General features: G+C 58.4%; 1 protein-coding gene across 1 annotated transcript; it reads left to right on the top strand.

The window, feature by feature from the left end:
* The first annotated feature begins 366 nt into the window (after positions 1–366).
* Positions 367–18,941, top strand: ABCD1 (ATP binding cassette subfamily D member 1). The gene is made up of 10 exons (XM_036839478.1): positions 367–1,670; positions 4,513–4,693; positions 9,951–10,093; positions 10,183–10,351; positions 10,921–11,015; positions 13,908–14,053; positions 14,486–14,631; positions 16,954–17,038; positions 17,328–17,453; positions 17,553–18,941. The coding sequence occupies exons 1-10, from the start codon at positions 762–764 to the stop codon at positions 17,758–17,760; spliced, it is 2,208 nt and encodes a 735-aa protein (XP_036695373.1). The 5' UTR covers positions 367–761; the 3' UTR covers positions 17,761–18,941.
* Positions 18,942–23,226: the final 4,285 nt, after the last annotated feature.

Below are 23,226 nucleotides of genomic sequence, written 5' to 3' on the forward strand. Positions count from 1 at the left end.
CGCCCCGCTCCCAACCGCCGCGAGCCCCCGGAGGCCCCGCCCACGGCCGTTTTCCGCCCCGCCCCCGAGCCGAGGCTCCGACGCCCAGGACTGGGGAAGAAGCTGCGCCTCGGGCGCGCGGGGAGACGGGGCGAGGCCTTGGCGGGAAGGCGAGGTGCAGCTTCTCTAGCCCGCGCGGTCCTCCCACGTCTCTGTGGTCCGGGGAGGGGGCGGGGCCCAACCGTGGGGCGAGAACGGGGTGGGGCGCCCCGCGCCCTGGCTCCGCCTCCCACCCCTCCTCCGCCTCCCACCCCTCCTCCGCCTCCTCCCCTTCCCCCGAGTTCCCCCTGGGGAAGGGTGGGTGGGTAGGTGGGGATTCTGGGCGGGTGGCGGAGTCACAGTCGCTTCAGCCAGGCTGCGGAGCGGACGGACGCGCCCGGTGCCCCGGGGGAGGGGCGCCACCAGGGGAGGAGGAGGTGGAGAGGAAAAGACGCCCTCTCTGCCCGAGACCTCTGGAGGCTCTGACCCCAGGGACCAGGGGACTGACAAGTTCCTCCACCTCGGCTGCCTGAAGAGGCCGCGACCCTGGAGGGCCCTGAGCCCACCGCACCAGGGGGCCCAGCACCACCCGGGTGGCCTAAAGCGACAGTCTCAGGGACCACTGCGAGGTTTCCAGTTGCCTAGACAACGAGCCTGGGGTCAGAGCCACCACCCTTCCAGCCACCTGCCTCCTCTGCTGCCTCAGGCACCAGTCCCAGCCCCGTGAGTCCAGCCCAGGTGACATGACGGTGCTCTCGACCCCCCGGCCCTCGCGGGTGACCACGCTGAAGCGCACAGCTGTGGTCCTGGCCCTCACGGCCTATGGAGCCCACAAAATCTACCCCCTGGTGCGGCAGTGCCTGGCTCCGGCCAGGGGCCCTCAGACGCCGGCTGGGGAGTCCCCGCAGGAGGCCGCCGGGGCCACGGTGGGCGCAGCGGCCAAGGCCGGTGTCAACCGGGTGTTCTTCCAGCGACTCCTGTGGCTCCTGAGGCTGCTCTTCCCCAGGATCCTGTGCCGGGAGACGGGGCTGCTGGCGCTGCACTCAGCCGCCCTGGTGAGCCGGACTTTCCTGTCGGTGTACGTGGCCCGCCTGGACGGCCGGCTGGCCCGCTGCATCGTGCGCAAGGACCCCCGGGCCTTCGGCTGGCAGCTCCTGCAGTGGCTCCTCATCGCGCTCCCCGCCACCTTCGTCAACAGCGCCATCCGCTACCTAGAGGGCCGACTGGCTCTGGCGTTCCGCAGCCGGCTGGTGGCCCACGCCTACAGCCTCTACTTCTCCCAGCAGACCTACTACCGGGTCAGCAACATGGACGGGCGGCTCCGCAACCCGGACCAGTCCCTGACGGAGGATGTGGTGGCCTTTGCCGCCTCCGTGGCCCACCTCTACTCCAACCTGACCAAGCCGCTCCTGGACGTGGCTGTGACCACCTACACCCTGGTTCGAGTGGCCCGCTCCCGCGGGGCCGGCACAGCCTGGCCCTCGGCCATCGCTGGCCTTGTGGTGTTCCTCACGGCCAACGTGCTGCGAGCCTTCTCGCCCAAGTTCGGGGAGCTGGTGGCAGAGGAGGCGCGGCGGAAGGGGGAGTTGCGCTACATGCACTCCCGGGTGGTGGCCAACTCGGAGGAGATTGCCTTCTATGGGGGCCACGAGGTGGGGCAGGTTGGGGTGCCGGAAAGCGTGTAGCTGGGGGCTCAGGGGCAGGAGAGCCAGGGCTGCCTGCGGCTGATGCCAGAGGTGTGGGCCAACCAGGGCCTTGGGCAGCTCAGATGGCACAGTAATGGAGAAGCAGGAAGGCTGGGTGGGGACTGCCCTGGGCCACTTCTGCTTCCTCTCCGCCTCAGTTTTCTTGGCCTTAGGGCTGTGGACCCTGGCAATTTGAGACCAGAGTTCCCTGGTTGCCCCATGCCTGCAGCCAACAGAAAGGAGGCTCCTGCCATCTGGGGACGCGGCCTGCTGCCTGGCCCCTCCTGGGCCCCCAGACCCTTTGAAGGCTGGCCTCTGGCCCAGCTGGCCGGCCGGGCAGGCGGGCATTATGGGCATGACTCAGCCCAAGCGGAGGTTAACGAGCAGCACGCAGCGTGCCGGCCCCAGCGGTGGCGGAGCTCAGCGCTCCAGGTCAAGGCTTCCCCCATCCGGAGCCCGAAGGCCCGCCTGGCTGTGGGCTTGGCCGCCTCCCTCGCGAGGCCCCGGCCCAGGATGCCGGGCCCAGGCCGCCACTGCGGCAGGACGCACTTCCTGCCCGCCCGGCGGCCACCCTGCCCCCAGCGTGGCCGCCCTTCCGCCCGGGTCCCAGTCGTGCAGCTTCCCGGCAGGCCGGGTCGGGGGGCCGGGCCAGCTACGGCCAGTAGCCCGGGCCTGGGAAAGGTTACTCCAGGCCAGTGCTCCCTTTATCTCGCCTCGGCCCCTCCCCTTCCTCGTGCCTGGGGTTGCGGCTGCCTCCGGCTAGGCTCTCTGCAACTCTAGTTTCGGTTCCCCAGTGCTTCTCGGGGGAGGGGCACAATGGCATCCATCTCGTGAAGGCCCATGTGTCCTCCCCGGGTCAGGTGGCCTTGTGCCCCAGACCTTGTCTCACTGGCTGCGCATCACTTCAGGCAGAGAGGCAGGCTTGTCTCTGATTTTTAAAAAGGGTTTATTCCTGAGCAGATAGGGGGCATCCCGGGCATGGGCTGGGCTCCAGATTAGGAGAAAAAGTGCCTGGTCTGCAGCTGCAACCCCCTCTCCTCCTCTCCTGTCCTCTGGGCCGCAGGGCCTTGGCAGGCAGCCGTGGCCTTGGGTGAGGCACTTGGCACGTTCCCCGTAGCTACATTGTCAGCCCCAGCCAGCACTCCTGCCAGCTCCCAGCACGAGCCTGGATTGCCCGGGTTCTCAGAGTAGGCGTGCTCATTTCAGGAACAGGAGATCGGCTTGAGGCAGAGCCACTGAGCGGTGCCGCAGACCTGGGTGGTGGGGGTAGAAGAGAGATCACTGGCTCCTTGAAGGACTTCCTCTGGGGTAGTTTCAGCAAACTGCATGCTCACCGGGAGGATTCACCGGCCAGGGCAGGAGGGACCTTGTGAGCGTCCACAGCCTGTCTGTTTAGGCCTCAGCCAAAGGCCTGAAAGCAGTGTGGAGTGATGGGCCTTCATGGGTAGGTTGATTGCCCTTACTGTGTAGGCAGGTGGCTCACCTCAGTCCCATTGGCTGATGTCCCCATGCCCAGGCTCAGATCAACAGGCTAGGGCAGAGGTGACTGGCTGGAGGGCAGACAGCAGGGTATTCTGCTGTTATTGCGATCTCAGGGAGGAGGCTTATTTAGACACGTGCATACAAGCACACACAGCCTCTCATTGGCTTGTGCCTAGGTAGATCTTTCTTCATAACTGGAAGCATGAAGCATCGTTTTCAAGAATTTGGTCCTCCTAATGGCTCAGCCAATGTGATCCAAATTCCATACCTCTTGCTACCTCCAGGCTGTGTGAGCTCGGGCAGGTCACTTTGCCTATCTGGGCTGCAATGGACATGAGAATACACACACAGTGGGACATGGTGAGAATCAAATGGAGAGTCAGCTGTGAAACCACTTGGCAAAGGAAACGGTTCTAGGCTGGGCAGCTATTGTCAGTCAGGGGTGGGAAGGCGGGGCTAGGGCATGTGCCCCCCGACCAAGAAATCTATGCCCCAATGGCCACCTTGCTGTGACTGCTTCCTGACCACTCCAGCCCCCCGCCCGTCTAACTGCTGCTGTCACAGAGAGCCTCTTTCTCTCCCACTCCCTCCCCTCCTGTCTCTTCTCCAGGCCCTGCACAGGTCCCTCTCCTGAGATGGCAGGTAGTGGCCAGTGCAGGAAGGGGAGGGCAGGGGAGGCCCACTCACTGCTGAGCGGGTGGGCTGGAGTCCTCAGCTGGCTTGGGCGTGGGGCTGTCCACTGAGGGCGACGCCTGCACGAGCTGGCTTGGGAGTGTGCCCTGCAGGTTCTGGTGGGAGAATGCAGTGCAAGTTTCTCACCCAGAGGAACTGTGGAAAAGTAGAGGGAGGCGGGGCCTGAGCAGGTAGAGATTATTGAACCAAGTCCTTCAAAACCAACAACCGCTTTTTGCTTTCCTGTGCTGTCCTTCGCTTAGTTCAGGGTAGCCCCCCAGCAGTTGCCCAAAGAAATGGGCAAGGTGGCTGCCCTCAGCCCGTCTCGAGAAGCTGTCCAGGGCAAAGAGAGGGGTGTGGTAAGCACCCCAACTGAAGAGGTAGCGGAAACGGGATGAGCGCGGGCCTCGGGAGGTGGGGGGTTGAGCAGCCCCTTCACTGCCGCTGTACCCCAATGCTGTGATGTCGGTCCCATACCTCCCCCGAGTTTGAGACCTGTCCCCTGTAAACGTGGCCCAGTCCTAACCCCCGGCTCTCAACCTTGTCGTGGTCATCAAACAGCATGGCCTGTGTGAGCGACACTTGGGGACTCTCGCTGTCACCCCTGTGGGACTGACCGCCAGGCCTCTGGGTCTCCGGTGCCCCATCCCTGCAGGTGGAGCTGGCCCTGCTGCAGCACTCCTACCAGGACCTGGCTTCGCAGATCAACCTCATTCTGCTGGAGCGCCTGTGGTACGTCATGCTGGAGCAGTTCCTCATGAAGTACGTGTGGAGCGCCTCGGGACTGCTCATGGTGGCCGTCCCCATCATCACCGCCACCGGCTACTCAGAGTCAGGTGAGAGGGGGCCTGTCCTCCTGCACCACTGGGCTAGGCTTGGGGGGCCCCAGTGCTCAGCCGGCCCACCTGACTTTTCTACTGGGGTCGGGGGGCACCCGGCAGGTCACACTCTCCCGGAGCTCCTCGCTGCCTGCCACCCTGTGTGCGGCTCCCCTTTACAGCATCTCACGCTTCTTGGTCCCACTTGGCCAAGCCCAGGGACTGCAACTCAGGAACAGCCTTCACCAGGCGCGCGCACCCTTGCACAGCTGGCCCTGTCCTCGGCTCATCTTGGAAGTGGGAGGGTGGGGAAGTACGTCGAGGGAGCCCCTTCCTGGCTTGGGCTTTGGCTTTCCCACCCACGCCTACAATAGCTCTTGCAGGTTGTCGAGGGCAGAGCCCTCTTCCCCAAGGCCTTGGAGGGACTGGGAAGGATTCGCATTTTGTTCCTCTGCTGGTTTGCAAGGAATTCATTCTGTTTGCAGTCTTTTCGTGGTTGCCCTTCGAAGGTTAATGTGCTTACTTGAGAACAGTCTGGGTTAATCAATAGCTCCTCCTCCTCTGGGCCCTTACTTAGAGCATGTGGACTGCAGGACCAGCCCGCCTGGCGTGCTGATGCCCCCGGCAACAGCTTCGCCATTGCTTTATCCGGTTGGTGCGTGTTCAGATTCACCTGTGAGTTTCTGCTTTCTTGGCTTCCCAGCCCTTCCCCGCGGCCCAGTGACCCTCCTTCAGACAGCCGTTCTTCAGAAGTCCTTACTGTGAGGCTTTCATCATGGAGCTTCGAGATTATTTTCTTGTCTGAAAATGTCTTTCTTTATCCTCCCCCCTACCCCCGAACTGAAGTTCATTTGGGTGAGGGAGTTGAGACGGATGGTCGGTCTCTCTCAGCCCATTGACAACATCCCGTTACCTCCGTTGGAAAATCTGTTACCAGCTTAACTGCTCTCAGCAGCCTGCGTGGTCTGCCTGGTTAGACTTTTCTCTTTTTCTGCAGTTTCTTTAGGAAGCGTTTGCCTGTGCATTTCTGTCTATTTGGCTTGAGACTTGTATGGCCGTTGAATACTCAGATTGTTCCATTGTTCTGGAAAGTTCTCAGCTATTATCTTTTCAAATATTGCTTCTCTCATTCTTTTCACTTTTTCCTTCTGGAACTCTCACTACATGTTGGGCTTCTCACTCCTTTGTGGCTCTCCGTCTCTCTTCACTTTTCCCCATCTAGCACTATCTATGCTGAATTCTGGGAGGTTCCCTCAGATTTTCTTGCTCACGCATTTGCTAGTTTTCTCTTCAGCGGCATCTAATTTGAATTTTCCTTTTTTTCTGGCCACACCGCGCTGCATGAGGGATCTTAGTTCTCCGACCAGGGATCGAACCCGTGCCCCCCGCATTGGAAGCACAGAGCCTTAACTACTGGACCGCCAGGGAAGTCCCTAATTTGAATTGTTTTTTATTTCAATGACTATTTCTGTAAAGTTCTGCCGGCGACCATATTAATCATGCTCATTCCATGGTCTCTGTGCAGCTATTCGGTTGTCTGAATTCTTGGGGGTCTAAGCCAGCTTTATCTTCCATCTGCCGGTCTTCTTTGCTTGCGGTCGTTGTGGGTTCTGCGGCCTAACTGGAGGGTAGGATTCCCCTGCGCACATTTGCTTTACTTTTAGCCAAGCGGCTCCCCGGTAATGAACCAGTTGGAGGCCACTTTCATGTTAACTTCTCTGCTTGGGGGAGGAGGGGTCCCCGCACTTGCAGGTGATATTAATTTGCAGCCCAAACACATAATTACAGATTCTTAGAGGAGACCTTTTGGTCCTTGCACCTGGAGCCCTGTCTTCTCCGTCTCTGGGGATGTCACAGGAGCACCTGACTACTGGCTTCTCTTCTCACTCCTGGGAATTTCCCTTGCTTTCCCGCAAGCACAGTTCTGATTTAAAAGGTGTCATATTTTATGCAGTTTGGTAGTAAGAGGGTTTTCAGATATACGTAAAGAGAGGGAGCCTGACGTGCGTGTTTCAGAACCAGAAGTCTCTCTGATTCTCTCCCTATTGGTGTCTCTCCCTTGGGGCTTCCGTACCCTCAGCTGTCTGTCCCTCTCTGGGTGACCCCTAAGAGGAAAGATCTAATTGGAGGGGGTAATTGCTTCCACCAATGGACCTACACAGAGGGTGGCCTTGATTTAGGCCAGGAGCATGGGAATGGACCCAGGAGGAAACCAAGCTGTGGTTTCTGTGAGGAAGTGCCTGTGCCCGCTTCCCTCTGAAGCTGGCACTGGGCACAGCTCAGCCTGTCTAGTCCCCGAGGCCTCTGCCTCCTCTGAAGGCCTAGGACTTTTTGGCGCCTCTGCTGTGTCGGGCTCTGTGGGTGATTCAGAGCCCTGAGCTCCTGTCCCCACCCTCACGGCCCTTGTAGCCAGTCACCTGTGAACATGTGGACCGCTCCCATCCCCCTTCCTCACTCTGCTTGTCTCATTGGCCTTGCCCGCAGCACCAGGCCTGCTTCTGCCTCAGGCCCTTTGCTCCTTCTCGTGCTGCCAGGAATGCTGTTTCCTCTGCCATCCTGCGGCCCCTCCCTCCCTCTATGGGAGCTCTGCTCACAGGCACCCTCTAGGTGAGACCCCCCCGCCCCGCCTTTCTCTCCCCCTCCCCCGCCTCGCTGCTCTTCAAAGTGCTGAACAGCCCGTCTGCTCCACGTCTGCGGCTGCCTTATAGAGGCTCTGCCACTTTAAACTCAAGGAGGCCAGAGCTTTATCTGCTTTGTCCCTGCTGTGTCCCCAGTAACTGGACACAGAGAGCGCTGGGAACTGGATGAGGAGGCAAGCGATTATCCACAGGGGAAGGTGTAGCTACCTTTGCCTTTCTGGTCTGCCGGCATGGCGGCCTGGCCGGGAAGAGCTATCAGGCGTCTGGCTCTGGGGCACTCATCTTAGCCCCCAAGGCTCCGAGGAAAGCTGCAGAGGGTTATGCTGTCTCCAGGGAGGAGCCCACTGTTGCCAGGGCCCCCGCGCAGACCCTTTCCCTTTGTGCGCAGTCCCTTTCCAGCTCTCAGGATGTCCGGGGAGGAGGGTTTGTGTCCCCCCTGCCTAGGGACCTTAGACTGTCAGAATCACCACTCCCCTCCCCCGCCCAGTTCCCTGGACTCCTGGTGCTCTAGCCAGCTGTCTGGCCCTATCCACCCCACACTGCACCTGCCCTGACCTGACTCCCTGGCCCTTCCCAGCCCACCCCCACCATCACATCCTTGAGGCTCCAACCTCAGATCCATTTATGCCCCTGGATAGAGTTAGCCCTCAGAGTTGGCCTCCCCCGTGCTCCCCATCACCATTTCCAGAATATTCCTTGTGTAAAAACCTTGCCCCTCTAGGGGGTCCAACGGTCAAGGGAGTCAAGGCCATTGACAAGAGAGGGTTGAAGTGAGCGACCATGGGGTGTCAACTGAGACAGAAAAGAAAAAAGCAAGTCAAGACAGGAGCAGGCTCTCAGGGAGAAATAGTAGTACTGAGGATGGCCACAGAATACGGCAGCAAGGGGAGAGATGAGGGCGACACGGGGTAGACCGGAGGTCTGAAAGGGGATATTCCTGTTTGAGGGGCTCGGGAGGGGCTGCCGTTGTAGTGCAGGACACAATATCTGCGTTATTGAGATGTAATTAACATACCATACAATTAGGCCTTTTTACGGGTACAATTCAGTGGTTTTTGATATAGTCACAAAGTTGTGCAACCATTACTACTAAGTCTAGAACATTGTCACCACCCCAGCAAGAAAGCCCGGACCCATTTAGTGGTCACTCCCCACCCCACCTGGCAGCCCCCAGCGACCATTAATCTTCCTGTCGCTATGGGTTTGCGTCTTACGGACATTTCATATAAATGGAATCACACGATATGTGGCCTTCTGTATCTGGCTTCTTTTGCTTAGCATCGTGTTTTTACGATTCATCCACGCTGTAGGATTAATCAGTACTTTATTCCTTCTTATGGCTCAGTAACGTTCCACTGTATGTATATAGCTACCACATTGTGTTTATTCGCTCATCCATCGGTAGACATTTGGGTTGTTTCCATCTTTCGGCTCTTACGAATAACGCTGCTACGCATACTCATGTATCATTTTTTGTGTGGACCTCTGTCTTCACTCCTCTTGGATATATGTACACCTAGGAGTGGAATTGCTGGGTCATTTGGTAACCCTCTGTTTAACATTTGGAAGAACTGCCAAACTTGTCTTCCACAGCAGCTGCACCATCGTTCAGCCCCACCAGCGGTGTCTCATGGGCCCAACTGCTCCACTTCCTCACCAACACTTTTACTGTCTTTTCAGTTATAGCCATCCTAGTGAGTGTGAAGTGGTGTCTCATTGCAGTTTTGATTTTGTATTTCCCTGGTGACCAATAAACATCTTTTCCTGTGCTTCTTGGCCATTTGTATATCTTACAGAGGAAATGTTTATTCGGATCCTTTGCCCATTGTTTAATTGATTCGTTTGTCTCTTTATTGTTGAATTGAAAAAGTTCTTTATGTATTCTGGGACCTGGGCCCTTATCAGATATATGATCTGCAGATATTTTCTTCCAGTCTGTAGGTTGTGTTTTCACCTTCTGGATGATTTACTTTGGTGCCCAAAACTTTTTACGTCTGTCGAAGCTCCCTTACCTGTTTTGCTTTTGTCACTTGTGCTTTTTGGTGTCGTATTTAAGGAGCCATACCTAATCCCAGGGCACGAAGGTTTACCCCTGCTTTCTTCTAAGAGTTGTGTAGTCTTAGCTCTTCCGTGCAGGCCGGTGCTCCACCCTGAGTTAGTTTTTGTGTGTGGTGTGCGGTAGGGGTCCTTCTTTTTTTTTTTTTTTAAGAAACTTTTTTATTTTATTTTATTTATTTATTTATTTATGGCTGTGTTGGGTCTTCGTTTCTGTGCAAGGGCTTTCTCTTGTTGCGGCGAGCGGGGCCACTCTTCATCGCGGTGCGCGGGCCTCTCACTATCGCGGCCTCTCTTGTTGCGGAGCACAGGCTCCAGACGCGCAGGCTCAGCAATTGTGGCCCACGGGCCCAGTTGCTCCGCAGCATGTGGGATTTTCCCAGACCAGGGCTCGAACCCGTGTCCCCTGAATTGGCGGGCAGACCCTCAACCACTGCGCCACCAGGGAAGGGGTCCTTCTTTTGCATGTGGATACCCGGCTGTCCGAGCACCATTGGCTGGCCAGACTTCCGCTCTCCCCCAGTGGGTCGGCTAGGATTTTCCACTGTCCTTGCCACTCCCTGCCCCACTGTGCTCTGCAGACTCGGAGGTGGCAAAGAAGGCGGCCCTGCAGACGAGGGGGGAGGAGCTGGTGAGCGAGCGCACGGAGGCCTTCACCGTCGCCCGCAACCTCCTCACAGCTGCCGCGGACGCCATCGAGCGGGTCATGGCGTCCTACAAGGAGGTAACCCCTGCCCAGCCCCTGCCCCTACCGTCTCCCCTGCCTCCCTGCCCCCAATGGCAGGGGCTGAGCCAGGGTCACACTCCCTGCAGGTGACAGAGTTGGCTGGCTACACAGCCCGGGTCCACGAGATGTTCCAGGTATTTGAAGACGTCCGGCACTGCCGTTTCAAGAGGCCCGGGGAGCCAGAGGACACTCAGGCGGGGTCCGGGGCCGTGGTGAGGTCCGGTGTCCGTGTGGAGGGGTCCCTGCAGATCCGAGGTAAGGGTGCCCTCCCCAGAGAGGCCGCCCTGGTCCCGGCCCTCCCGCGGCAGGCTGCCCGGCGCCCCACGGAGGGCTTCCTGGGCACGTTGCGGCCCCCGCAGCCCTCACTCTCAGAGCAGTCGCCGCTGGCCACCGCGCTCACGTGCCCAGTCCCTTCCAGGTGCCCCGGCCAGGGTTTCCCTTTGCGAGAGAGGGGGGCGTGGTCCCTGAGCGAAGGGGCTCACTCACCCACGCAGGTAGCGAGAGAAAGTTCAAAGCTCCAGTAGGGGCTGGGGCGCTGTGCAAGAGGCCCCAGGCGTCGGAGCCGCCTTTCGGATGGTGTGGCGTTGAGGGGCTACAGGAGCGGACCCACGCTCAGGTTCCAGGGGCCAGGGAACCGGCTTTGGCCCTCCGCCGCCCGGAGCACAGCAAGGGGGCTGTAGTCAGCTGGCGGGCAGCCGCACTGTATTCCCGAGGGCCCCTGGGCCGCACACTGGCGCGCTGGCGCGGGTTGGGGGTACACGGCACGCACTGGAGGTGGAGGGAGAGCTCTGCTCCTTCTCTCCCTCCTCGCGTTCCCTCTCCAGGCCAAGTGGTGGATGTGGAGCAGGGCATCGTGTGTGAGGACATCCCCATCGTCACGCCCGCGGGGGAGGTGGTGGTGGCCAGCCTCAACATCAGGGTAGGTCGAAGGGCGGAGGCGAGCCCCAACCTGGAGGCACGGGCGGGGCCGAGCCCAGCTCTGGGGCCCGGGGCCTGGCCTTCTGCACCCACCTCAGCCCTCAGCATCCAGCCCGGCCAGCCTGCCTGCACTGCCAGTAGCCATTGACCCCAGGTCTATGTGGCAGGCAGGCTAAGCTCAAGGTGAAAGACCGACGTGTCTCTGACTGACTGTTAGTTCTGGGGCAGTGGAGTCAGAGCTGATTAAAAGAGACCAGTGATTACCTGGATTGGGCTGGAGTCACCCAAAGGTTCCTGGCCCTGTCGTTGCCAGCACCCCACGCCCACCCCTATCCCTGAGTAGCCCAGGACTTTGGGACTCTGGTCCAACTCCAGCTGTGATGAAAGAGATTCTATTCCACTGACCCGGGCTTGAGGTCCCACAGATCTGCTGTGAGAGGCCCCCAGGGCGCGTGTGTGCCGGGCGCAGCCTGGCCCACTGGGAGGGCTCTCAACCATTACGCAAGCTGTCTGTGGAGAGGATGCCCTGGGGGCAGACATCCACCAGTGACCTGTGTCCCCAGCCAGGGCTTTGGACAGGGTCAGGGAGTGATAGAGTGAAGGGGAGTCCTGGGTGCAGGAGTCATTCATTCATTCATTCATTCATTCAACTAATGTTCCCTGAGCTCCAGGCTGGACACTGTAAACCACAGGTAAATCAGGGGAGCCCCAGAGGGTTACAGAGATCCCGGATTTGGGACTTCCCTGGTGGTCCAGCGGTTAAGACTCCACGCTTCCACTGCCAAGGGCGCGGGTTTGATCCCCGGTCAGGGAACTAAGATCCCACATGCCGCCCAGTGTGGCCAAAATAAACTTTAAAAAAAAAAGAAAAGATCCATGGTTAGACGGCTGTCCCGGGTCCAGCGAGGGCCACAGGAAAGGTAGAGCAGAGGTCTACATCCCTGGGGGAGTAGAGGTGACATGAAGCTTCACCCAGGAGCCTCCGGGCGGGCAGGCGGGCAGCGTGGTGAAGAAGAGGGCAGGGACGAGGAGCCAAGGGGCTTCGGGTCCAGGTCCTGCACGGGCCACATGTGCCCCACTGAGGAGCCAGGGCAGCGGAAGCCATGGCCAGGCAGGGAATGAGCAGGAAGGGCCAGTGCCTAGAGCTCCTTTCCTTGGTGTGCTGAGAGGGGACCTGAGAGCCAGTTGGAGGCTGGACGCAGGCCAGTGGTGCGAGGCCCATCGCCCCTGGCAGTAGTCACCCTTGGGGTGTGGGGCTGCCACTGACGGCCAGTTTATGCAGGGTGAATGACTTCCAGGCAGGCCCAGTGGAAGCCCAGCTGGGCAAAGCTCAGAGGCCATGGTGAGCAGGGGCGCAGCTGGTTAGAGAGCGAGGTCAGGCGAGGAACGGGTGACCAGGAGCTGAGCAAGGGCTCTGTCCTGGCAGAGCCGCTGGTGGAGCTGGGCTCTGGGGCTGGGAGATGTTGGGGATGGGGAGCAGTTCCTGGCCCCGATCAGCCAGGTGATAGGGTCAGAAGGGCGGTCGGAGAGATGCAGGGAAGGAGACAAGGGAGGCAGCCGTGGAGCTGGCTGGGGCCGAGGCAGCTCTACCGGAGCCAGGCACACAGAGGAGCCGGGGCCTGACCAACCAGCCCTCCCACATCTGCACGGAGGGAGGCCTGGGCCCTGCCCAGGGGAGTTTATAGTCTAACGAAGGAGCAACAGCAAACGAGGGGCTCAACCAAAAGAAGTTCAGATCAGGGTGTCTAGGCCTCTCCCAGCTTCTGGTGTTTTGCCTTCATCTTTTTTTTTTTTTTTTGGCTGCGTTGGGTCTTCGTGGCTGCGCGCGGGCTTTCTCTAGTTGCTGCGAGCGGGGGCTACTCTTCGTTGCGGTGCACGGTCTTCTCATTGCGGTGGCTTCTCTTGTTGTGGAGCACCAGCTCTAGGCGTGCGGGCTCAGTAGTTACGGCACTTAGGCTCAGTAGTTGTGGCTCGTGGGCTCTAGAGCACAGGCTCAGTAATTGTGGCACACGGGCTTAGTTGCTCCGCGGCATGTGGCATCTTCCCGGACCAGGGCTTGAACCCCTGTTCCCTTCATTGGCAGGCGGATTCTTAACCACTGCGCCACCAGGGAAGTCCCTGCCTTCATCTTCACATGGCACTCTCCCTGTGCACGTGCCTCTGTGTCCAAATGTCTCCTATTTATAAGGACACCAGGTCACACTGGATTAGGGGCCCACTCCACTCCTCATCTAAATTTCATTATATCCGCAAAGCCTCTATTTCCAAGTAAGGTCACGTTCTGAGGTCCTGGGAGTTAGGACTCCAACATAGGACTCTTTGAGGGGATACGGTTCAACCCATGGCACTGACCGAGATAAAGCAGACGGACGCGCGTATCCGCCACACTCTGGGATCTCGCGAGGACTGCACTGGCTGGAAGGCCCTTAGGGTTGCTGTGGTGTCACACATGGCGGTGGGCGGCGGGAGCTGTACCCCACGTGCCTTGACTCCGTGCCTCATGCTCTCCCCACCCCGAGGACGGCGGGCTCCCTGCCATCCGCACGCTCCCCGCCTGCTCGGGCAGCCTTTTTCCTGTAGCAGGTGTTTCCAGAACACCAGTGGACACGATGTAATCGGCTCATGGGGGGCCTCAGGCGCTTGACGCTTGGCTTCCAGGTGAAGTGGGGTGGCTGGGCTGCAGGCTGACGTTGACCTCCTGGGGCACGTAGCCGTTTGTTGGACTGTGGCAGAACAGGCCCTCCTCCTGCTAGCCCCCTGCTCTCTGGTGCATGTCGGGGCCGCCATGCCTCACCTAGAGACGGGGGACGGCGCGTGCTGGGCGCGGGCGGGGCTGTCAGGCAGGCCGCGGGTGGGGGGGCCGGGCCGGGTCCCACGGCCACTGCCTCTGCAGGTGGAAGAGGGCACGCACCTGCTCATCACGGGCCCCAACGGCTGCGGCAAGAGCTCCCTGTTCCGCATCCTGGGCGGTCTCTGGCCCACCTACGGCGGCGTGCTCTACAAGCCCCCGCCCCAGCGCATGTTCTACGTCCCCCAGAGGTGAGCGCTGGGGTGATGGGGCCACCGGCGGGGGGTGGGGGGGGAGGGAGGGAGCCCGAGTCCCCAGGTCCGCCCCCACCCCCCTGACCTGCGGAACCTGACGTCCCGGAGGTGGCAGGGCCTGAGGCCTGGGCAGAGGACGGCAGGGTGCTGCCACTCCACCCCAACCCGCTCGCCCAGTGGCTTCACAGCGGGGGGGTGCGTGTGCACGCATGAGTGTGTGTGGGCGAGTACCTGCACGTGTGCCGTGATGCGTGCGTGCAAGCTGAGTGTGCGTGCGTGTGGGAGTGGGTGGGCGCGGCATGCTGCGCGGCGGCCTTCCGGCCAGCCCCTCTCACGCAGGCAGGGCCCACGCGGAGCCTGCTCGGGCACAGGGCGTCGGCAGGGAAGCCGGGCTGCCCTGCCCTCGGTGGACACGTGGCTCTCCCGCAGGCCCTACATGTCTGTGGGCTCCTTGCGCGACCAAGTGATCTACCCGGACTCGGTGGAGGACATGCGAAGGAAGGGCTTTTCAGAGCAGCACCTGGAAGCCATTCTGGACATCGTGCACCTGAACCACATCCTGCAGCGGGAAGGAGGTAGGAGGAGGGGCACCCCACTCGTCAGCGCCACAGGGGAAGCCATCAATCGATCGTCCTTTGTCCCAGGGCTCAGCCGGGGAATCTGCTGCTGCCCCTGCCCGTGCCCCCCTCCTGGCCCCCGAGGGATGAAGATTACCCCAACCGACGTTCGGGAGTCCGAAGTGCTTTGTGGCCTGCAGAGCCCCGCCCCCTGGGGAGGACCGACAGGAAGCGGCGGCCCCAGACGGCCTGAGTGCGCTCCACTCAGGAAGGGAGCCAAGCCTGGCAGGGGCCATCCAGCGGGGCACCCTCTCCAGGCTCTGGGCTCCGTGGCAGGCAGGGCCTCTTGGGCCAGGCAGGGAAGCGACAGGTCAGTTATGCATTTCAGGGAGAGGGCAGAGCATGGCTGTGGGCAGGGCAGCCTGGAGTGTGCATGGCGGGAGCAGAGGTGGAGGGGACGCCTGCCCACCCACGTGTCTGGCTCGAGCCTGGGAGGTGTGTCCCCTGGGAAGAGACCGCAGGAGGGAGGGACAGGCCGATGGCCAGAGAACGCATCGCTTGGGGACTTCTCAGGTTGGTCTTTAATTGCCTATCGTGCCCAGAGGGGCGGAAGAGGAGAGTGCGGCCCAGCTGCCAGATTTTGGATTTTTATACTGAAAGCTGAGTGGCAGAGCTCCAAGTCCTACCTAGGCTACCAAGGGGCAGCTTGACCTTGAGCAAAACCTGACCTCTTGAGATGCTTTCCACCTGTAGAAGGGGCCCGGTACCAGTCTCAACCTCAGTGCCAGCAGTAAATGAAAGAGCGCCTGTGAGGACCCATGGGGGCTCTGCAGGACATGGCAGGTGACTCATGAGAGTCCTTCCCAGGTGTTGTCACCTGTGCAGAAAGGGGGCCGCAGGCGGTGGATTCAGTGGGGCTGCTCCTCCCGGGCCTGCCCTGCTTGCCATGGTCCCTGCAAAGCTTCATCCCCAGCTTCCCCCTGGCCTGGTTGGGCCTCTTTCGCTCGCCCTGGGAGTGTACCCCTCCTGCTGGGCTCCACACACCCCTGAGTGCCTGGGGCCCCTGAGGCCGGCCATTACACCCATTAGCATCGAGTTCAGCTGTGAGTAATAGAACCATCAGCCAACAGTGGCTGAAATAATTTACACGTTCATCTTACCGTGACATAGAAGTCCTGAGGAAGGCAGGCTGCAGTTGGTGGGGGCAGCCCCAATCGACGAAGGCCCCCAGGTCACTCTGCTATATGTGGCTTCCTTTCCCAAGGTCACCTCGCGGTCCAAGGTGGCTGCTCCAGCATCACATCATATCCCAGGCCATAGGATGGAGAAAGTGGCAGAGGCGGTGGGGGGGGGGGTGTGCAAATCATAGAGTGAATGCCGTCTGTCTTTTAAAGAAAGTTCCAGAAGCTGCCACGTGTGTAACACTTACACTTATACCCCATTGGCCAGAATTCAGTCCTGTGGTTAAACCTCTCATCAAGGCAAGCTGGGGGATTTTGTCTTTTTTGTGTGTGGCCACATGCCCTGCCAAAATCGCTAGTTTTCTGGGAAGGCAGTGGAGGGAGCAGGCGAGGAGGCGTTTCCGATGAATCACCCACTCGCCTCCTGAGCCTCGCTGACGTGCTCTGCCAAGCAGGGACGCACAGGCCTGGCGCCTGGGGGTGAGAAGCCTTCTGGAAAGCCCATCGCAGCCATCCTTGAGGCTCTGCCATGACTGTTTGATGCCCACTGGCACTTCATTAGCACCCCATTAGGCCCTGTGTGAGTTCGCTGGCGCCACAGATTGGGTGGGGCAAACGACAGAGACATATCGTCTTCCCGTTGTGCAGGCCGGGAAGCCAAGATCCAGGGGCGTGGGCAGGGGCAGTTCCTTCTGGGGACCATGAGGGAGGGTCTGTTCCAGGCCTCTCTCCCCAGCTTGGAGTTGCCGTCTGCTCCTTGTGTCTTCACGTCGTCTCTCCTCTGTGCGTGTCTGCGTCTCCAAATGTCCCCTTTTTATAAGGACACCAGTCCCATTGGATGAGGACCCACCCCGGTGACCTCACTTCAATTCGATCACCTCTGTAAAGACCCTGTCTCCAAATGCAGTGGCATTCTTATGCCCTGCGGGTGAGGGCTCCCATGTATCTTTTCTTGGAGGGGATGTAATTCTGGTCCCAACTCTTTTGAACTATTCCGGTGTCCCCACAGACGGACAGGTACCCAGAGCACACGTCCCCAGTGGACAGCCTTTCCCCGAGCCACGTGCGCTGCCGTGTTCCGCTATCGTGGTGGCCCGGGCCCTCTGCCCATGCTGCCCGGCCCCTGTTGAACTGAACGGCGACCTTTGTCCCCTGCCAGGCTGGGAGGCCGTGTGTGACTGGAAGGACATTCTGTCCGGGGGCGAGAAGCAGAGAGTTGGCATGGCCCGCATGTTCTACCACAGGTGAGCCGCGCTGCCCTGAGTGGTCGTGCTCCCTCGGGCACTGGGAGTCCTCCGAGCCGGCGGCAGAGACAAGGGTGCTCCCTGGGTGCTCCCTGGGACCCCCTTAAGCGGGGAGGGCAGCGCCACCAGGAGGCCTTGCCCTGCCCCCCAGGGCCCAGCAGGGATGGGACCGCAAGGACGGGGGTCAGCACACAGATCAGGCTTCCCGCCCCCACTGGGGCCTGGGGCCGGCCCGGGCTGTTGGCCTTGAAGGGTCCACAGGCTCACCCACTCAGCCCCCACCCCCAAGGCCCAAGTACGCCCTCCTGGATGAATGTACCAGTGCCGTGAGCATCGACGTGGAAGGCAAGATCTTCCAGGCGGCCAAGGATGCAGGCATCGCCCTGCTTTCCATCACCCACCGACCCTCCCTGTGGTAGGTGCCGTCCCTTCCGGTGAGCGACGCGCCCGTGGCTTTGCAGCTGGGGAGGGGGCGGTGCTGCCAAACAACCTCCCGCTCCCTCTCCTGGTACAGGAAGTACCACACACACTTACTACAGTTCGACGGGGAGGGTGGCTGGAAGTTCGAGAAGCTGGACTCCGCCGCCCGCCTGAGCCTGACTGAGGAAAAGCAGCGGCTTGAGCAGCAGCTGGCGGGCATCCCCAAGATGCAGCGGCGCCTCCAGGAGCTCCGCCAGATCCTGGGCCAAGGCCCCGGAGTCCTCCAGGCCGCTGCCACCTGACACACAGCCCTGGCTCCTAGCCCTTGGCCCACGCCCCACACCGAGCCCTCGGATCATGTGAAGGAAACGGAGCGCCTGCCCACCAAGCTTCCCCCCCCCCCCGCCCCCGCCCCGCTGCGGGCCCACCCTGCATGCTTTGCCGTCCTCCCAGGCTTCCCAGAGGACAGCCAGCGAAACCCGTGCCCACTTCCCAGCCCCACCAGACTGGGACCCGGGCGAGTGGAAGGGGAGAGGGGCCAGAGGCGCGGCCCCGCTCACAGCACCTGCCCGTGCCCAGGAGCCTTGGTGTTTGCAGGGCAGCGCCTCCTCCTGAGTCTGGAGTCCCCCCATTCCCTCCTCTGCGGTCCCTTGGAGACATCACGGCCGGTCCATCTCTCTACTGCCATCATCCCAGTGGCCTGCCGAGGCTCCCGTCCCCCGGAACACCCTTACTGCCATAAAAACGGCCAAGTGGGCCCCGCGATGAGGCAGGGCCCCCTCATCTGTGCCCCTTCTCCCCACCAGTCATCCCAAAGAGCCCTCGGGAGAAAGAATTGCACAGCATTTCCTACCGAGCAATGACAGGAATGTAGTCCCGTCCCCCTCCGTCCCCAGCCCTCTCTCCTTCAAGGTAATTTATTGCATTCCTCTTTGTAGCCCTCTCCGGCGCCAACATGAGCACCCTGCCAGCGGGGGAGGTGGCCTGGGCCCCTCAGCCAGCCCCCAGCCAGCCCGCCACCCCACCAGCCTACACTGCCAACCGCCAGGGCGTGGGTGGGGGCGGGCCAGGCGGGGGGCGCAGGGACGCTGGGGCTGCCGGGCGTGAGGGCACCGCTGTGCCCAGTTCAGTGCCAAAGAGGGGTCAGTGGGGAAGCTGTCTCTGCAAAGACGGCCCCCACCCGAGGGGGAGACCCCGCCGCCGCGCCGCCGTGTGCCTTTCAGGCCCTCAGCCCTCGGGTCGGGGAACCTCCCTCAGTTCCTCAGTAAAACCTCCTGTGGAAAGTGCAGTCCTGCCTCCCAGCCTCTTTGTCCGTCGGGGCTTGGGGGAGGGGCTTGGGGGAGAGGCGGGAGGGGCCGCAGTGGCCTGGGTGGGGAGGAGGAGCCTTGAGCCCCACCCCCAGCCGAAGATGCTGCCTTGCACGTTCTCCGGCAGACACGGCCGTGGGCAGGCGGCGCCAGCAACATGTCACAAAAAGAATGGCTGTGACCACCTAGAGGGGTGGGATAGGGAGGGTGGGAGGGAGGGAGATGCAAGAGGGAGGAGATATGGGAACATATGCATATGTATAACTGATTCACTTTGTTGTAAAGCAGAAACTAACACACCATTGTAAAGCAATTATGCTCCAATAAAGCTGTTTAAAAAAAAAAAAAAAAAAAAGAATGGCTCAGCTGGAAGAGGACCCAGCCCGACCTTGTGCCAGGCTGGAGAGGAGAGGACCGAGGTCCGGTCCACCTGTGACGAGCTCCGAGAGAGATACTGAGAGAAAAACAGCGAGCTGCCAAATGGGCTGGCAGGGGACACGGAGGAGGAAGAGTCCTGAGCCAGCCGGGCAAGGAGCAGCGGGGACACAGTGCTTCTAGACCTTCTAGGAGGGGGTAACGCTTGTGCAGAGGCCCAGGGGTGAATCAGGAGCAAGATGCAGGATATCAATGCCAAGTGCAGGGGGAAGGGAGGGGCCTCGCTTACAGAGCCTGGACTTCAGAAGCAATGAGAAGCCACTGAAGGGTTTTCAGCAGGATGGAAACAACATGGGGTCCACGCTTAAAGGAGGCTGCGTTGAGGGTTGCTTGGAGGGAGGCAAGAGCACTGCGCTTGGCCCTCACCCACTGCTGGTGGGACAGAGGTGGGGCAGCCATCATGGGGAACAGTGCGGCGGGTCCTGGAAAGCTAGGCAGAGTTCCCATGCGACCCAGCACTTCCACTCGGAGATGTAGACCCAAGAGAATGGAAAATAGATGTTCAATCAAAACCTTATACATGGGGCTTCCCTGGTGGCGCAGTGGTTAAGAATCTGCCTGCCATGCAGGGGACACGGGTTAGAGCCCTGGTCTGGGAAGATCCCACATGCCACGAAGCAACTAAGCCCATGCGCCACAACTACTGAGCCTGTGCTCTAGGGCCCACGAGCCACAACTACTGAACCCACGTGCCACAACTACTGAAGCCCGTGCACCTAGAGCCCATGCTCCGCAGCAAGAGAAGCCACCACAATGAGAAGCCCGCGCACAGCAACGAAGACCCAATGCAGCCAAAAATAATTTTTTTAAAAAGTCTTAAAAAAAAACCCAGGGCTTCCCTGGTGGCGCAGTGGTTGAGAATCTGCCTGCCAATGCAGGGGACACGGGTTCGAGCCCTGGTCTGGGAAGATCCCACATGCCGCGGAGCAACTGGGCCCGTGAGCCACAATTACTGAGCCTGCGCATCTGGAGCCTGTGCTCCGCAACAAGAGAGGCCGCGATAGTGAGAGGCCCGCGCACCGCGATGAAGAGTGGCCCCCGCTTGCCACAACTAGAGAAAGCCCTAGCACAGAAACGAAGACCCAACACAGCCATAAATAAATTAAAAAAAAAAAAAAAAAACCCAAACCTTATACATGGGGCTTCCCTGGTGGCACAGTGGTTAAGAATCCACCTGCCAATGCAGGGGACACAGGTTCAAGCCCTGGTCTGGGAAGATCTCACATGCCGCGGAGCAACTAAGCCTGTGCACCACAACCACTGAGCCTGCGCTCTAGAGCCCATGAGCCACAACTCCTGAGCCCGCATGCCACAACTAATGAAGCCCGTGCACCTAGAGCCCGTGCTCCGCAACAAGAGAAGCCACCGCAATGAGAAGCCTGCGCACCACGACGAAGAGTAGCCCCCACTCGCCGTAACTAGAGAAAGCCCGTACGCAGCAACGAAGACCCAACGCAGCCAAAAATAATAAATAGATAAATAAAATTTTTTTTAAAAACCCTTATACATGAACATTCTTAACAGTACTATTGATGGTAACCAAAAGTGGAAACAACTCCAATGTCCATCAGCAGATGAATGGACAAGCAAAATGTGGTCTGTCCATACAATGGAGTATTATTCAGCTTGACAAAGAAAGCAGACCAATGGGTGCCAGGGGCTGGGTAGTGACTGCTGAATGGGGTCAAGGTTTCCTTTTGGGGTAATGAGAATGTTCGGGAACTATAGAGGTGACAGTTGCACAATACTGTCAGTATGCTAAATACCAACAAATTGTGCACTTTAAAAGGGTTAATTTTGTGTTATGTGAATTTCACCTCAAAAAATAGATAATAGATGATGGATACATTGATCATAAAGAGGTAGAAGTGATCGATGATTGATAGATAATAAAGAGAGATGATAGACTGGTGATGATGATAGATAGATGGATGGATGGATCACAGGTAAAGAGATAGATACATAGACATAGACGGAGGAGCACACTGCTTGACGCAACCCAGGCCAGATGTGCTGAGGCCTGAAATCCCAGATGCACTAGAGAGATTAGAAGAAAGTCACGTGGGGGGTACCTCAGACTCTGGGGGAGGGGACAGGTGGAGTGAGAGTCAAGGTGACCCCTGGGTTCTGGCTTGGGTGGCCGGTTGGGCGACGGCATCCATTGCGGAAGAAGGGACAGGTCGGGGAGAAGGTGCTGCCCGATTAGTGCTTGCTGGGCCCAGGCCCTTGGCCCCAGCGGAAATGATGAGTAAGCGCTAGGAGGGTGCGGCTGGCTGAGAGCTCCACGCTGGAGGTGGTCCGAGGGTGCATTGGCCAGCAGAGAGGCAGCTGGTGGTTGAAGAGACGCGTGGATGCGAGGTGCTTGGTCTCTCATCTGGGGGATGGGAGATAGACTGCGTTTTCTTTGAGTTTTTTTTTTTTTTAATTTATTTTTGGCTGTGTTGGGTCTTCGTTGCTGCGCGCGGGCTTTCTCTAGTTGCGGCGAGCAGGGGCCACTCTTCGCCGCGGTGCACGGACTTCTCATTGCGGTGGCTTCTCTTGTTGTGGAGCACCAGCTCTAGGCATGTGGGCTCAGTAGTTGTGGCACTCAGGCTCAGTAGTTGTGGCTCACAGGCTCTAGAGCGCAGGCTCAGTAGTTGTGCCGCACGGGCTTAGTTGCTCCGCGGCATGTGGGATCTTCCCGGACCAGGGCTCGAACCCGTGTCCCCTGCATTGGCAGGCGATTCTTAACCACTGCGCCACCAGGGAAGTCCCTTAGCTGAGTTTTGAGGTTAGGATTTGTTCCTGATCCAGGACAAGTGGCAATTTGGAGGGTTAGGAGCTGTTCCTCCATCTCTGCCCAACATTGTGCAAGTCGTCCCTACCTGATAATAAATCCTTTTTTTTTTTCAACTTACAAAGCTAGAATGGTTCTGTGGTCTGCCACCAAACCCTAATTGATACAAATGGAAACAGACATACCCAGGGAATACCATTCAAAAGGAAGTTAGTGAAGAGAAATTAACATCAGACAAAGTACACCTCAGGGCACAAATCGTTATTAGGAATAAAAGAGGTTGCTGCCCAATGATTAAAGAAATAATCCATTCAGAAGCATTAACCATTCTGAATGTGTGTGTAGCTGCCTAATGACAGAGCCTCAAATGTACATCAAACAAAAAAGTAGCAGTAAAAGGAAAAATTAATAAATTAGTAAATTCACCACAGTAAATCACACTACCTCTCACTCCAATTGGTAGCTCAAGCAGACAAAAGTAGGAAGAATATAGCACAAATTGAACATGCTTGATTAACAGACATCCCAAAACTAGAGACTACGCACTTCAAGTTCACCTTGAACACTTAATAAAACCCACCATGTTCTCAGCCACAAAACAAATCTCAGCAAATACTAGAAGAATGGGTATCATACAGATCATGTTCTCAAACTGCAACAGAATAAAATCATAAATGGATAATAAAGCTAAAATTAAGTCCTCCCATATGTTTGAAAATTTAAATTTACAAATTTAAATTTAAAAATACACTTCCCAATAATTCATCGGTCCAAGAAGAAATATAATGAAAATCTAAAAAAATGTTAGAACTGAACAACAATGAAAACGCTACATTTGAAAACGTGTGGAGTGTAGCTCAAGCAGTACTTAAGAGTAAATGTATAGTCTTAAAAAAGTAAGCTGAGCCCCAACCCAGGAAGTTAGAAAAACCACAGTAGAATAAACCCAAAGAAAGTAGAAGGAAGGAAATCACAAAGACAGCAGAAATTAATGAAATAGAAAAAACAAAGATCAATAAAACCAAAAGTTGGTTCTTTGAAGTTAGTAAAATAGACACAAGGCTCTGGCAAGAATGAAAGGAGAGGAAAAGACGGGTAGAACCACAGATACCATAGCCCTTTCCAACATAATGAGAGACTCTGGCTTAAGCATGGGAGTTTGGACGCCTGTGTAAGAGGCTGCTAGATCACATATATTTCAATTATATATATATGTGTATATATATATAATTGAATATATATATATATAT

This window comes from Balaenoptera musculus, chromosome X (assembly GCF_009873245.2).
Source record: "Balaenoptera musculus isolate JJ_BM4_2016_0621 chromosome X, mBalMus1.pri.v3, whole genome shotgun sequence".
NCBI classification, from domain to species: Eukaryota; Metazoa; Chordata; class Mammalia; order Artiodactyla; family Balaenopteridae; genus Balaenoptera; species Balaenoptera musculus.

Bases quoted from the DNA above. Each gene is read 5' to 3' on its own strand.
- ABCD1 (XM_036839478.1), top strand. From the start codon at position 762: ATGACGGTGCTCTCGACCCCCCGGCCCTCGCGGGTGACCACGCTGAAG. The intron at 14,632-16,953 runs GTAGGAGGAGGG...GTCCCCTGCCAG, and splicing joins CATCCTGCAGCGGGAAGGAG to GCTGGGAGGCCGTGTGTGAC. The intron at 17,039-17,327 runs GTGAGCCGCGCT...CCCACCCCCAAG, and splicing joins GCCCGCATGTTCTACCACAG to GCCCAAGTACGCCCTCCTGG.